This window comes from Aulostomus chinensis, chromosome 10, assembly GCF_037954235.1.
Source record: "Aulostomus chinensis isolate RoL2024-O1b breed Wild chromosome 10, RoL_Achi_v1.0, whole genome shotgun sequence".
In the NCBI taxonomy this organism is placed as follows: Eukaryota; Metazoa; Chordata; class Actinopteri; order Syngnathiformes; family Aulostomidae; genus Aulostomus; species Aulostomus chinensis.
The window spans coordinates 24,483,791-24,500,285 of record NC_141329.1 but is presented as its reverse complement, the minus strand read 5'-3'; the positions used below and the strand labels follow the sequence as shown (position 1 = coordinate 24,500,285).

At 42.2% G+C, this 16,495-nt stretch overlaps 1 protein-coding gene across 6 annotated transcripts in view; it reads right to left on the bottom strand.

Moving 5' to 3' along the window:
• Nucleotides 1-797: 797 nt before the first annotated feature.
• robo2 (roundabout, axon guidance receptor, homolog 2 (Drosophila)) overlaps nt 798-16,495 on the bottom strand; it is a 298,999-nt gene continuing 283,301 nt past the window's right edge. For all 6 annotated transcript variants that reach the window (XM_086216565.1, XM_086216563.1, XM_086216568.1 and 3 more), the window contains 7 exons: nt 14,361-14,520; nt 11,645-11,908; nt 10,581-10,795; nt 5,890-6,048; nt 5,436-5,702; nt 4,072-4,266; nt 798-3,795 (listed from right to left, as the gene is read on the bottom strand). In XM_086216565.1, coding sequence (XP_086072691.1) covers nt 3,794-3,795; nt 4,072-4,266; nt 5,436-5,702; nt 5,890-6,048; nt 10,581-10,795; nt 11,645-11,908; nt 14,361-14,520 — 1,262 coding nt within the window. In that variant the 3' untranslated portion in view covers nt 798-3,793. The remainder of the gene's footprint in view (nt 3,796-4,071; nt 4,267-5,435; nt 5,703-5,889; nt 6,049-10,580; nt 10,796-11,644; nt 11,909-14,360; nt 14,521-16,495) is intronic.

Below are 16,495 nucleotides of genomic sequence, written 5' to 3'. Positions count from 1 at the left end.
TCTTACTCGCATGATGGCACTGGGGTTTGCTGGGAGCTCGGTGGAAAAAGGTCATAATGGAAAGTGCATGTGCATTTGGATCTGCAATCACAGTTTATGAGACAGTAAGGAGTTATTATTATTGTTGTCATCATGGCGGGCGGAACTGCAGCGAAAACCAAACGTTTCAGCCAAAAGCGCATAATGCACTCCCTGCTTTTGTTTAATGGTCTCTGAATTTCACTCGGCAGTTTTTTTAAAGGCGCAGTTAACTTCTCTGGGTATGTGAACATAAGTGTGACTGCCACCAGCTGTAAGAGGACATACCGCCACCCGGTGTTCTGGAGGAGGACAGATAGATACTGGGACAGTTGTCCAATTAAATGGGCTTATAGAGGCAGAGCCATCCCTCAGTCTAACTGTGCGTATAAACCCGCTCATGCCATTCCTTCCTCCTTATATATATTTTGGACAAAGTGTTGATGTGATAAAAAAAATCAAGTGTTGTTTCTTGCCAAAATGTTTTTGCACGATATGAAAAAGAATTATTGTTTGTTATTGAGTCAGGAGGACATGTTTCACAAACACAGCAAGCAGAAGTTTACACAGCCCAAGAGCACATGCGTCATGATTTATACTAACAGGTACACACAGCCATTACTTTCCATTTAGAAGCTGTTGTATTAAGCAGCCAGTAAAAAACCCACATCTCACATATACGACAGTGAAAAGTTCTATTTATCAGATTTATGTCCGTTTTACACCTGCAGTACCTCTTTGTCAAAGACGAACATTCTAAGGCGTTTTCATTTTTCAAAAATATTTTATTTGATATTGATCCAGGTACAAGGAAATAAAAGAACATGGGTTTATCTTACAGGAAATGGGAATGAGACTGTAAAAGTTTATTTTCTTGATCCACTCTCTTGTTGGACAAGGACATGCAAGTGAATACAGGAGGTGGTTTACAGAAAAAGAAACAAAAAAAAATGCAGAATGTACTGTACTGTAGAAATGGCATCGGATCAGGGGGTCACCTCACCCCACACTGTACAGAAAGATTTCACCCAACAACGTTCTCTTTTTGTCATTTTTAATCATCTTTTTATAGTAAAAAGGCAACAGACAGATAGGTTACAAAGAACCAACAATATTGAGAAAATGATCAAAAGAGAGGGAAAGCTAAAGTTCTTTCATCCTTCCAAAAAAAGATGTTTTCTTTATTGTCTTGACAAGCAGTGCGAGCACTTTCGCTACTTGTGTTTCGGGGGAAAAAACAAAAGAAAAAGGCTTGAATGTTCTTTAGTTTGGACATGAGAGGAGCAGTGCGGTGAACATGCAGGACAAAGAGTGACTCAGAGGACTACTGACCCGGCATTTCTCCATGCTGTGAGCACAGTGTGCCTATCATCTCCTTATGGCCTCGCTGCTCAGCTCGGACAGCAAATTTCACAAGGAACAGAAAACACATTTTATATTCCACAAATCTTTATGCATATTTCACAATATACTTTTATTATCATTTTTAATAAATACAAAACGACACTGTGATTTTGTTTTAAAAGAAAACAATGAGTATTAAAAGGGACACTAAAAACATATTAGACATTGGAAATATCGATCTTAATTTGGTATGTTCTTTTTACTGACATCTTGTCTTAAGGTGGATGAACCAGCACATTATACTTGGACTCAAAATCCACAGCATCAAAGAAAAGAGGGGACAACATGAATCGGACATGAGAGGGATTTTCTGTCCATGAAAATGGAATGGCATAATCAAGTGGAGATGCATATGGATATATATACACATATATACACATATATACACATACATAAACACCACCAGAATGTAAAGTAACCTGAGATACTCTTTGCACCTCATTTCCAGAACACTGGCCACTGGGTGAATGATATAAGATGACGATGGCATGACAACAACAGTACAACAGCATCTGACGGCCTTTAGTTTCCACCCCCTTTTATCAACATTAGCAGTACAAAAAAAGACAAAAACAGTCATTTAACCACAAATATCCTGAACATTTATATCGAAAAACATTGTTGTAAGCAGCGTTTTTGGAGTCCATAAAAGGCATACAAAGAAACAAGCTCTTTCATTAAAAAAGGACAACCAGTAAAACATTGTCTGAAAGGACAATAATTGGGAATCAGAGGTTGAGAAATCGAAGCGGCGGATGTTAAGTGTGTGTTGTGGCGGTCAGGCAGGTAGAAAGTATTCTGCTCCACACTGTGGCTGTAGACATTGAGGCAGTGGAACCTGCTAGTTAATGTACAAGGCTTTTCTCCATTATCACATCAAGAGTCTCAAATCGGAACGTTGTCGACACAAAGACTTTAGCTGGACTGAACAGGTTAATGTGTTGTTTCCTTGGGCGATCACATAAATAATACAACAAACAGGTAAGTGCTTGAAAAAGCAAACAATATTAAAAATGTATGGAAAAAAAGACATTAAATTAAAACATTGACGTTGTAAACAATTTATGTTGCTCCACTGATAGTTTAAGTAGGTTTGGGTATCTCATCGCTGCTAAACAGAATCAACCCTCACTGTTTGCCTGCTTACCTATTAAGGCCGACGAAGAATCATAAATCTGTAAGTGCTGGGACTTGACTACAGCATGCGGATAGATATCACGGACTCCTCCTCCCTTTTTGTCGGTTTTACGGCGCGCTGTTATGCTGAACGATGAGCGTAAACTCAGTGTAATAAAAATCTTTAGGCAGTAAATCATGAAAACAGAACAGAAAATGCTTGGAGACCCTTGTTTAAAAAAATTATATATATTAAAAAAAAAAAAAAACATACACTCCCGCAGACTAATTCAGAGATCCTGCTTTAGTTGGCCAAAATATTGAGCACTAAATGTTTCTGATACTAAACTATTAAGAATTGATTAATCAACTCAGTAACCTAGCGTGATTCAGTATCCTCCGTGTACTATTCTTCAAGCATCATGTCTGCCTCTCAGCCCCGTAGGAACCTTGTCGCTGCCAACCAGTTCATCTCAACAGCAGAAACTGGCCCCTTATTTGTCGCTGTCTGTGAGCACAGCCTTACTCGTTAAAATCTCTCTGTACATTAGTATATAATTCTCTTCTCTTTACTTTACAGTACAGAAACTCCTCTTCACATATTCTTCCGGTTCTTCATGTCAGCAGGAGCTATGTCTTTGTGCTTATCACCAAAAATTGCAGTGCAAAAACAATAATTAATAATAATAATAATAATAATAATAATGATAATAATAATTATTGGTAACTATTAACAAACAATGGATTATAAAACAATTATTTATGGCACAACAGCCACACAATTCACATATAATACAAATAACCAGATAAAACCAACGGTTCCTGCATATGGAGATAAAAAGCTCAAACGGAATTAGGCTTGCATAGCAATGCAACAGCAAGATAAAGAAGATATTTACAGGAAACGAGATTCCCTTTTCTCCAAGGGCAGTTGCCAGAAAATGTGTTCTCATATAGATGTTTTCAGGGTTTTTTTTTTTTTTACTTGCCTTTTTCTAACAAAACAAAAAGTACAGTAAGGTAGGAGGTGGAAAATATTTTCTTGAGGACAAAAACATAGTGAGATGTACAATATGTCTGTGTCTATACATCACATTTACAGTTCTGTGACACTGCTTTTCTCTCGAGTGCACTCAGCTGCATTCCTCCTGTCTGAGAACACACCGGTAAGGACAAAGTTCATTGCCCCGACTAGGAGGGCATCATTCTTTCAAGGACCCGCTGGTTTTCTCCAGTTCACCTCCCAGGCAGATCACTCTGCAAGAAATTAAGAGAAACATAGGAGAGAAGTCAGAAGATACCGCCAAAACATTTATGCTTATAGGGTCCATGTTCTGTCAAAAAAAAATGATAAAGAAAAAACAATCTGATGGAGGAATGCTTGGACTTTGACCCACTGCAGCGTCAAATCTAATGTATGTTGTTGTTGCAGCTTATTTCTGGATATCTGATTCTTTTCATGTTGTTATTGATAGCTGAACAAAACTGTCACAATCGGTCATCATAAATACGTCAGGATTCCATTTTACGTACATAATTCTCCAGAGTACTGTCCTTGCCCATTGGTCCCCAAGAATTCAGCATGCTCTGTGGCCGTCCACTGATGTGGCTGTCGTGGACCTTCGGTCTTACGTGGCCCTGTTGAGCCCTTAGAGGAGGCCGTGCCAGAGGAGCTGTGGCCACCAGGTGACGGGAAGGATGGTTTACTGTATGGCAGGCATCCCTCCTCTGGGAACACACACACACACACACACACACACACACACACACACACACACACACACACACACACACACAAGGGACACAGAGATTGCGTCGTGACAAATGACTTCCATTGTTGCAATTGAACACATCGAACATCTGATGCAAGCAGACAAAGAGCAGTTCGTAAACCCTCCCTCTTCCTGACATCTGCAGAGTGGTTGTGCCAACAGGCAATGCCAGGGCGTGCCACAGAGAGGATTCTCAGCCTTGCACATGGCCCTGCAGCTACCAGCCTTATGAGGGGGTGAATACAATAACAGAGAGACCACTGGCTGCTGTGGCACCCCCTGCTGCAGGGTAGCATAACACTGACCCTCAGCAGTCTATCCTTGCATGAAATCTCATCAAATTGCTCCCCACTGCTCCGCAAATGACTGTAATAGGGTCTGCCCCAACCTGGGTGGATTCTACTGTGAATCCGCCGGCAATCAGACACATGTGGGAATTCACCTATCCATGGGGGTTTTTGTAAAAATGCTGATTGCAACACCTGTCTTTGTCTCACAGTCTCTCTGTGTCTCAGATTGACTGAGAAAGCCCTGCAGAAAGAGGGGCGGGATGCACAGCATGGCGATGTCTCATGGTGACATTTGTGAGTGTGCGCGCACGTACACACACAAGCATAGACACGCGCAGATGGGGTGATGTCTGGCTGCTGTTTGTGTGAGAAAAGAAAGCTGAAGTCATTAGAGCGCATTTCAGTTGCTGGTGCCTCATGCCGTACTTGGAGTGGAGCATTGGCAACAGTTGCAGGGGCATTAGGGAGGCTGAGGGGGGCATTCTGGAAACCAGAGCAAGTGGCAGACAGTGCAATCTGTTCATGGGAGACCAGTCTCAAAGCTGCGTGAAAGCTAGCTTCTACGCAAGACAAGAAAGAAAAAAATCCCCCCCACACCGAAGCTACTTCAGCAGTAAATCTCTCGTGCCTTTCTTAAGTGCACGATTCAAATTTCCATCCTCACTTTGATTCAAGTGTAGTAGTTCAGATTGTGGGAGTGATATATTACATTGTCTTTTTAACAAACTTGGCCATATTTTATTTTTCAATGTCCAACGAGAAATGAAAGGCCAATCATTTTTCTTTTAGCATTTCTGCAAGCATGGCTAAGCTGTTAACATTACATGAACTGTACCAGTTTTGTGCCCCCTGCGGCCGTCATCAGCTCGGTCCATGGAGCCCAGCCTGTCTTGAGCCTGGCGATGATGTTCCAGGGAAGTGCGCGTCTGTCTGTCAATGGAGCTCTTCATCTCATCCTGCCCAGACAGAGGTCCTGACATAGGCGGGCGCTCCAGAGATGAAGCCTTCCTATCAGTAGGGGGTACCATGCTGCTTATACTGCGAGCCGCTTGGATACGGCCCTGTCCCTGGCAGGGAGGAGGCTCAGGGGGAGGAGGTAGGTCTGGGTCAAAGGGGAAAGCCACAAAAAATTCAAACAAATGCATAAATTACTCATAAAAATTTAGCTTGTGATAAGCTGAACAGTCAGATCGTGTCTAGGAACATTTCAATCCAATATCGTCGTGATATAACTCAACAGATGTTTTACATATGATCTAAATTATGTTCTTCAGGTGATGCAGCCTCACCGTCTGCACCAGCATCTCTCCGGTGGGGTGCTGTGCCCTGGCTGCGGGGTTTGCGTGTGGGCCTTGTGGCCCTCTGGTGGCCCAAGCTGTGTGTTCCGACTGTGCTGCCATCTGTTGAGAATGGACTGCTGGGCCGGGGTCTCTGGGACAAGCCTTTACCTGCAGGAGGGAAATGGGCACAGGCCAGCTGGTTACTAAAGATATCAAGGACTGAGCATCAAGACAGTGAAGCTGAAGCTGTCACCAAGAAAGGATGAGGTTATCGACCATGATCCAAAAACCCCTTAGAAAACATTTCTCATTTGAGCTTTCCACTGAAGCCTGTAAAGAGCTGCAAGTATAATATCAACCAGCAATTATTCCTCAAGAAAGCAGGAGTGAAAAGGCTGGTGAGCAGTTACAGAGGAGCTCAGGATAAAGTAGCAGCTCAGCTATGTATAAAAGGTGCCATGCACATCCTGGGCACAGCGTCCACAAGCAGTGAAGAGGAAATCAGAAGCCAACCGCCAGCCAACAGATGATAGCAGGAACGCTCAGAGCAGAAAGGATCTGCCTGGAGTAGAAGCTCCAAACCAGCAGTGAGGAGCTGGTCTCCACACACCAACCTCTTTTGCTGAGGCTAGTACCCTCCAGGCGGTAGCCTGCCTTGTCTGCCGCGGCCACCAGGGCCTGGGCAAAGCTGCAGTGGGTAAAGATGGAGCCATCAGATGAACTGCCCAAACTGGACCTGTGGCTGGAGAAATTACGCTCATCCTCCGAGGCTGAGCCCCACCCATTCACCATGGACCCTGTGGAACACCACAGGTTTCAGCTTTTTTGTGTGTGTGTGTGTGTGTGTGTGTGTGTGTGTGTGTGTGTGTGTGTGTGTGGCCAAACCATCATATCCAGTTACACAGTGTTCACTTCCTCTATCACTATGTGATTAGCTGTAACTCCATCTACTTCGTCACTCGACATTAGATGGACAAACTGTGCAATCTTAAGGAGAGGTAATATCAACATACAGTACAACAATTTCATAATTTGGGATTTGACAAGGGGCATTATTGTTCTTTCAGCTGACCACTTTTATTTATTCTCTTCTGGCCTGACCTCCCTCATTTATCAAAAATACATTCCATACATATATCGCAGACACAGAGGTGCACACAAACAGCTCAGAATGTGCAGACTCCTTTTGATCAAGAACAATCAGCACACCTGTGCAGAGCAGCGCGTAAACTACAGGACTGCCTCAGGTGACACAGATGAAGCATCTCACAAAACAGAGAAATGAATCAAACACCTGCCATACACACACATTTCATTCCCATTCCTTCGTCATGTGCAGCCACGAGTGCATATGAATGAGACGTGTATGAAAACCAAGACATCTCACTCGCAGTTACACTCGTTTAAGTCAAATCATATGTTGCTCTACAGATGACAAAAGGGAGATAATGAATCCCCTTCATAACAGAAAATAATTGAAAATTTGATTGAGCTCGCACAAGGAACGTGTATATATACTGTCAGATTTCTTTCTTTTGGCTTATGGATCTGTGCTATATGTGGTTTGACTTTTTTCTTCGGGCCAGCACTTTAAATATAAACGAATCAGTCTGCCAATAAAAATAGGCTATTTTGGCAAGCAAGAGAATAGTCTGTTAATGTGACAGCTTTCTGTAGGACTGCTTTGGCAGACATTGCAAAAGTGGCACTGACCCAAGTGCTCTCCTCACGCAGTCACACACAGAACAAGAGTGATGTGATTGAACAGTCTGGTACAACAGAGAAATGGGGGTTTTTACTGCGAGGGATCGAGGCAAAAAAGTTAGCGGCCCAATTTTTTTTTTTTTTAAAGACGGTCAGTATAATACACAAAAGCGATATAATGCTGGTCAGCAAAGGTTGGCAGAGAGATTCAACAGACTACAACTCATGTTTATAAATCACAGCAATAGATTCCCAGATGGCACTTCTCTTTGCAACACAATATGAAAGATGCCTGTGATAATTGTGATTTATTTAGCCAGATAAACTGGGAAATCCCCTTCAAAGAGTTCTCCAACTTCCCCATCTGTGAGTCTCTTCATCTTTATGTCTCAAAAATGTGGTTGCTCCATCGCTGTATGTGATTTCAAAGAATTGCACCTTCAACAGCTAAAGTTGCAACAGACTTTCACTCCTCCTGCAGTAAATTTCTCTCAAATTAATGGAAACTTCTATCAAATATGAGCTTGCATAAGGTAAAGAACCCCTTTACACAGCCCATTTTTGAAGTGCTAACTGAAATCCCAGGCAGTAACTACTTCGGGCCCTCCATCTTGCCTGGCTATTTTCTTTTGAAATTCTTTTCAGAGTTTTTTTTTTTTTTTTTTTTTTTTTTCCTCTAAGAAAGAAAGACAGCAATTCCACTGGGTCCAATCCTCCCACAAAGAATAGAGCAGATAATGAAGTATAGGCAGTGCCAGCCAAAGCACTCAAGCTTCCAACTCCTCCGGCTCAGTGAAGAAACACTGCCTCAGCAAATCACATCACAGAATGACTTTTCAGCTGCACTAACTGACACTTTCTACGGCTGAACCTCTGGAGCACTTCTATTCTCAGAAATAGCAGTCCAATCAAACTGTGATCACTGGAACATAATTTGATAAAAAAAAAATTCAATATAGTTTTCTTTTTGCACTACAAATGTGCAATTTTTTTTTTTCCTGCAGCTCCAGAGTGAGGTTTACACCACGCGCCTGTTATTTCATCATGTCGTCAACCAGATCAATGGGCTAAGCCGTGTACTCTAAAATCCACTGGCAGACACCTCTGTGCTCCATGGGCTGTTAAAGCAAGGCTACTTTTACTGCCCCCAACAACATGGTTGGGGGGGGGGGGCAGTAAACTCCAGCCCAGGTCCCTCCTGCCACTAAAACTGATTTATAGTCAAAGAAACCCTAATCTACATGTCGTTAAGTGGGAAAATCATTCCCCCTGACGAGCAGGCGTCTCTACCTGCTGCCAGGAGACGTGACCCTGCTCCTCACAAACCTGGCAAAGGTTTACGGTGGAGTAATCGCACAGTACAGCCTCACTGCTACCACATCTCAGCCTTACATGACCTGCACCTCTGCCCACGCTACACACAAAGCCAGGTACAGTATGTATTTACCTGAGCTGTTCCTGCAAACCTTCAGGATTAGCATGTGTCCACACGGAATAATGCACTGGAAAACCTGTGCAAGCGATCTGCTGGTGAAAAATGGCCCCTGAGGAGAAGGCTGACTTTTTTTCTTTCTTTCTGGAGCATCAGTAAAAAATAAAATTTTTTTTTTTGATTTATTGGCCTTTGGTGAAACATTATACAAACAGACCTATTTCCTTATTATTAGAACAATGACAAAACTATCATGTGAAGCCTGACAGTAATCTCACTCCTACCCTCTTTTATTTGTATAGCCTCAAAATGGTGGCCCCAATAAATCTCTGTGATTTCCCCTAGCTTCCTTCTCTTCCTCCCGCTAACCCTGGAGCCGGGATGTCAAACGATGGGGTGTGAGGCAGACTTGCAGATAGATAAGAAGAAATAGTGCTGTCTTCTGAGTAATACAGTAGAGGAGAGATGCAGTAGATTAAAGCCCAGTTGCTGCTTTATATTCCTCTAAATACATCAGCAGGAACATGTGTCAGCACAACCAAAACCACGGTTCTATCATCCCATGGAAAACTGCTCTTTAGGGCCACCACTGACAGGCTAGGCCAACAAGCAGCGCTGTCAACCCTTTTATTCTCTGGCTCTCTCTCAACTGGCTCAGCTCCTCTACCTTCAGCTACTGTATGTATTGGTCCCTTTTTCCTTACCACCCATAAATTTCATAATTTTAATTTTTAGTATTCACTGTCTTTGTTGGAAGATCTGAGATGGCAATTTGTATCACAACTTGCCCCTATGGTACACGATATGCCTGTTTCTCAGTTTCACCTACTAGTTTATATTCTGGCCTCTGCAGCCTGGTCAGTTTGAAGGCAACAGTCCAGAAACCAGTGCCGCTGCTGCCATGTCATGCCCTTCATATGTCCCCCTGACAGATGGCTGTAAAAGTTTTCAGAGAGTTGTAAAAATGGAAATGGTGCCTCTCGTCTGGAATGGAATATGCTGCACGTGAAATGTATTTCAAATCTCCTCGGAAAGATATGGGTGGCGCTGGCACCAGTGCTGTGTGCGTGTTAAATCACATTCACTCTCCCCTCTGCTCCCCTTTTCCTCTCCCTCCTCTTAATTTCCCTCTCACTATCCTGTTTAAAATTCATGGACTTTCTTATCTTTTTTTTGGGGGGGGTAATAATTATAATTCCCCAGAGTCTGCCAGAGGTGCTTAAAAAACTTGATTGAGGGACACTCGCTTAGCATGTTTCTATAAAAATTAACACGTCGCAGACTCGTCAAGAACATTTCATGACCAGCAAGCCATTTACTGTCATACAAGATGAAACAACAATTGGACCTGAATCAATTTTAAAATATTCACAGAGAATATTCCATCAAAGAAGTATAACTGGGTGTCTAGAAATCTTTAAAAATGTGCGGCGTAGATAGCGCTCTAACTTTTAATTGGCCTTTATTCCATTATCTCACATCTGTAATTCAAATTCCAGGCAGTTTTTGGAAAATGTAAATTAATTACCTTGTGAAAGATTGCTGTGGTTTGTCAGTTCCTCACCTGTTAAAGAGCTGTCCAGGTTGTCCATGCTAGACCCTGGTGTGTGCTCTATACCACGGGGATGCCTGGCTCCGTAGCCTTCATCCTCCTCATCGTCATCCTCCTCCTCCTCCTCATCAGCCAGGTCAGTCTCTAAGTCAGAAACCATTGTGCTTGACACGTAGCCCACTGGAGGAGCCGGAGCCTGGGGTGGGAGAGAACCTCCCTGCATGTGCCTGGCGAGGGAAAACCACAACATATTAGTCTGCTGGTTTGCACAGACAGAATATATGAAGGAATGTGGAGGGGTGATAGGGAGCGATGCTGCACAGGGGAACAATGTACAGTATGCAGGAGAGCAGAGTTGATTTTCAACACCTCTCCCTACATGAGGCTGATATAATTTGGACAATTCTGCTAATTCTACATCGCTGCTTGCATGCTAACACAATGACCCATTAATTGTCGCTCTACATCGTAGAAAAGCACGTTTTCCGAGCCTGTCGACACATGGCTGTCACCTCGCTGACAGCCGCGTTTGTTTGAGGAGTGCAATGCCTTTGACGCGGTTCGCAGCGGGAATTGGTTGTAATTACTGGCCCTCTGGTGTTGTCAGAAATGCTCTCTAACCAACATAGTCATTACTGGGGAACATGACATCTCCTTCCTGACAAGGCATCCCTGTCCCCCTCCTACTTCACTATTATGAATGAATGCGAATCTCTCATTCTCTCGATGTTACCGACAGAATGAAGCATGGCCTTCATCTGACTTGCATGAGCACAACAACAATGGAATGTTCTGCATGCGTGTGGGGGAGTAAACAACCATGGGTAAGAAATTGCGTCTCTTGAGTGGGCAAAATACAGTAGTCACTTAAGTGGTAGCACGGGCCCATTAAAATGAAATGATTAATGGGTTTATCTCCACTGCGCACACAGCTGACATGACGAATACAGCTGGACCTATATACTGTAAATCAGCAACACCCTGTACAATACAGATTTTAAAATAACAATACATCTTTTACCCAGATGGATGGATTGACTGATTGACCGGTCTATAGATTGATTGATTGCTTTTACCATGTCTGTTTTGCCATGTCCAGTTGGTATGCTCTCGTCAGCTCATCCAAATGCGCCTGGAGCATGGGCTGCATCTCGTCCCGAGGAGAAGGGGTCAGGGTAGCTGTTGACTGCTGTCCAAAGGACACTGCGGCCGGGGAAGAGGCCACCCCCCGGATGGGCGGGGTGGGGACCCTCTCCTCCTCTTCCTCCAGCTCATCCTCCATGCCTTGGTGAAGATAGGTCTGCACAGGCATAGGCGGGCCCCAGCCATCACTCTCATACCTGGGGCAAGAGAGGAGGCTTTCTTTACACACGGCTTTGATGGGTTTTTAATTGGGATGTCCACATAATTAATGCTGTAAAGTACTCAGAGAATACCTCCACCAAGCAGGCAACAGGAATACAGAACATGAGCATAGCATCTTCAAAATCTGCTCATGAATTTTAAATTTCTGTTCATAAACTGCCAAATTTAGGTGAGAACAGAATTCATACCATCTCTGGAAGCTACTCATACTACTACTCTTACGAATTCAAATACATGCCTCAATGAATTTAATCAAAGTTTGCTCAAAGGTTTCCACAGATTTTTTTTTTTTTTAAATAGATCCCCTCAATTACAATTTCTATTTCAACCATCACACACAGCCTCATCTACAACATGGCCAGACGTAATGGTCATAGTTATTGTACCAATGGTTTAGAACAACTTTCAGGATCAAGATTCAACATTTTTTTCCAGATCACTTCCAAAACTTGTTCGTTGTGACATGAACTATCTTTCCACCAAATTATAAACTCCATCAATTAGATTTTGAGATATCCTGGTCACCATTCAACACACATTAGCAATCACATTTATCTTCAACTGAAAAAATGTTTTTTTTTTATGGTAAAACAGTAAAGTGGAGATACTAAAGAAAGTATTTGATGCTGGAGAAAACATAAACACATATGTCGTATAAGAGGAACGATTTCATACTAACACGCAGCTCTGTGACCTTGTCCAACTTTCACACAAATTTCTTATACAGCAGCTCTGACTGGAATTACTGAGGTAGTCAGGCTTCACTTGCTCATAGCTGTGCTTATACATGCTGAAATAATACTAGCCATAAAGAAAATGTTCATTAAAGAAATTTGTCAGTGCACACTCCATAGGACATAACTGTTTTAATCTGCTGCCATTAAGAGCAGCCTCAGATTTACAGTGCACAGGACTCTTCATTTGCCAGATAGCCTATTAAAGCGGATGACTCTCCCAGATTGGAAATGGGAGGAAGAGGACGTAGTAGCTACTGGACCAAAGAGGGAGGGACGCACGCACGCACACACACACGCATGCACACACACACACACGCGCTCACACACACACACACACACACACACACACTTCAACAAGCTTCTGTCACTTTCATGGTTAAAGTGTTGTCAGTGCTTCTGTTAATGTACAGCATACAGCAAATGAGTTGTAAAAAAATGATGCCTAAATTGAACAATTAATGTAATTAGTGTAGGAATAACTTCAGAAGTGATTGATAGCTTTCCAACAATCAATATTATTTTACACTGACTTCTCTAACTGCCTGTCCTTTTCTTTTCTCTTTATGAAACAATGCAATTATGATTTTTTTTCCCACTTAGGAATTCAGCAAACAGATTAATCTGAAACCATCTGTGCCAGTAGCAGCAGGAGACTGCTTTTTTTTTTTTTTTTTTTGGTTCCACTTATTTTCCAGTCATGGAGACATCCCATAAATTGAAGACAGGACCAGGAGATAGTTTGATCTGCAGCCATCTGTACATGAGTTTTTTGTTCGAGCGCTTGTGTAATTGAGTGTGTGTGTGTGTGTGTGTGTGTATCAGGCTGCCTGTGGAGACTATACACACATTGATCCTTCACTTTTCTCCAGATGTACAGTGGTACTGTAATTAGCTTGAGAGAAAAACAGGGCTGAACTCAGTTACCTAGTTATAACACACAAACACACACACACACTAGCACGCAAGCACACACACACACACACACACACACACACACACACACACACACACACACACACACCAGTGTTGCTGCTCACTTTGGCTAGAACTGTCTTTTCTCTTTCCAGGAAACGAGCAGCTTGATTCTCTAAACTGAGGAGATCGAAAGAAGCCAAATACAGGATGATGACAGTCATTACTGTGTCATCTGCTCAGGTGCACATAATCAATCGATTACTCAATTTACAGGCCCATGCCAATGTACACTTTATAAACATACATAGCAGGAAACCGAATACATCTGTGTTTTTTAGGACGGTACAAAACATCTAAGAAAGAGTGACTATTATCTGTCACGGTTTTCTGACATACATAGATAAAAGACTAATCACAACATTTTCAGTAATGTCCACTGAAGTGTTTCTACTCTGACCTACAAGTACAAAGTTGCAGATTGTATTAATTGTTCTACATTCATGGTTATTATAATGATTGTCATCAGTGTTTTATGTACAATGTATGTCTAGGGACAGCAGATGAAATCGAGCATCGTGCTACTTCGGGTGTAATTTATCTCTTGCGCAATGTCCATGTTTCAAATAAACCAATAAACAAAACCAAAAAAAAAAAAAAAAAGCCAAAACAAAACAAGAAATGAATCAACAGAATAATCAATAATGAGAACAAGCTTTAGTTGTGGACATGATGATTGAACTTCCAAAGCTCCGTAAGGGAGATTTCATAGACTCACCCTCCTGCGTCATGGTGCTCATTGGGATAATGGTCCATCTCTGTGCCAGGGAGAGGGTGAATAGGGGGAGGGGGCAGGGGAACGTTGGCCCAGTTGGACCCATTGGCTTTTGTGGGTTTGGTGCCTGCCTTAGTCTTCTTCTTCTTTCCTCCTTTTCCACCTACAAAAGGAGGGTTTAAATGTAAGAAACACAGTCGTGGGGAAAGTAGATCGCAAAAGAAAAACAATGAACAACTCATGAGCGATATTCCTGCTTTCTGAAGAAACCCAATTAAATTTAATGCTCCTCAAGATTATTAATCCATTTTGACTCAATTTCAAAACACAATTTGGAAGCCACAGACATGCACTAACATAAGGTTTCAGTGGGCTTCTGCCTATCAGTGCTTACACTGAAGGTTGCCTGATGAAAAGCATGTGTGCATTGATTGATTGGTTGAAAAGCTTCACATCTCCATAGAAACGGGAGAGAAGTGACAAAGCTCAGGCCGACCTTGGTGCCCCACCCATCCCACAGTGTACCCTTTCACATCAAGCTTTGGCTTCCACAATGGAATATCTCACTTCACAACATCATCATAATGAATGGCTTGTGTAGCCTCGTCGTGGTCCTAAATGGAATTCACTGAGAGTCTATTACTATTTTCATTTCTTTTATTACACCAGAGAGCCACTAACCCCATCCATTTCCACTCCTATCCCTCCAACACCAGATTCTCCCCCGGCCCATCCATCTTTATAAAGCTGCCCACCTGGTCAACATGCGATTTTAAATAATGCAGCCACTGTGGAAGGAAATGTTGCCCTGTGTCTTTCCTAGAACAGAAACTCAAGCCCTTGTTTTTAACTTGCTGTGGGTGGTATATTGTATTAAAATATTCTTTTGGGGGGGGGGGGCTACAGATGGAAAACTGGGAATGTGCTATTGCAAATGCAACTTTTTCCCCATCTTCAACTAGAGTTTAGAGATGTTTGTGATTCTCAATTCATTGGTTCCAAAATTCTGGGAAATCACAGATACTTCGAGATGAATTACATTTCCTGTGTTACCATGATGAAGTAATATTTTAAAAATAAAAATGACATCTAATAAGAGTTGTTTTGCAGAATATGCAATGTTTGTATTCAAGAACAACGAGAAGATGCTTGCCAGCTTAAAATCTTCTTGCTACTTTTAGGGATGTTTTTAAGCAATAAATTCTGCTTATATCAACTGAAGACGACCGTAGATGAGAAACAGCAGCCAAACAAATCAAATCACAGTTTTTATGAGTGGTTTCACTTGTATTTGAATCACGACAATCATTTTAATTGAATGCCTTGGAAAACTTTTCAAAAATATTTCAGTTTGAGCAATTTGTAGCAGCTTTTTTATGTGGTATTACACTGCATTCTTTCAAGGTCCGTGATGCAAAAAAAGTCTTTGTTTGTGTAAGTAAACTGCACCTGTTGACAACTGAGTGGTCCTGTTTACCACAAATAGAAAGAACATTATATCGTCAATTACCAAATTACATCATCCTAAAGGTCTTCATTAAATTTCATCCACAACTTTGTAACCTTTGGCCTTCTAACAAACACGGGTAGAGGTAATTAACAGATTAAGAAAGGATAGCCGCATCAGAATAGATTCATAAACCTAAGCACAACCATTTGATCAAAACATCCATTTTGTAAATTATTTTGCAATAAGATACACTCTAATCTTGGCTCTCTCAAGAGCGGTAACCTTAGAAAAAAACAACGTCTCACTGTTACACTGGACTTATTCAAAAGTGTGATGTCTGTAAGGTACTCAAAGCTTGGCAGATGCACAATCAGGATACACGTGTATTTTGACATCATCTCAGTGTTGTGCAACCCTGTGCTGTGTCACACATAGCTTTTAACATGCAGGTCCCCTCTGTAGAGGAATCCTGTGCCGCTTAAACATCTTAGATCTCAATTCTAGCTGACGCTGACATCATAGCCTCTGGAGGGCAGTGAGAACCATCTTCAGGACACTGGTTTGCCATCTGTGCCGCAAAATCCAGCTCTTTCTCATAACTATGACTCTATGACAGCGAGACGTAGATCGTTGTCATCGCAATAAAGTTTAACAGGCAATGAGTTGCGTTTCTATTACCATGGAAGCC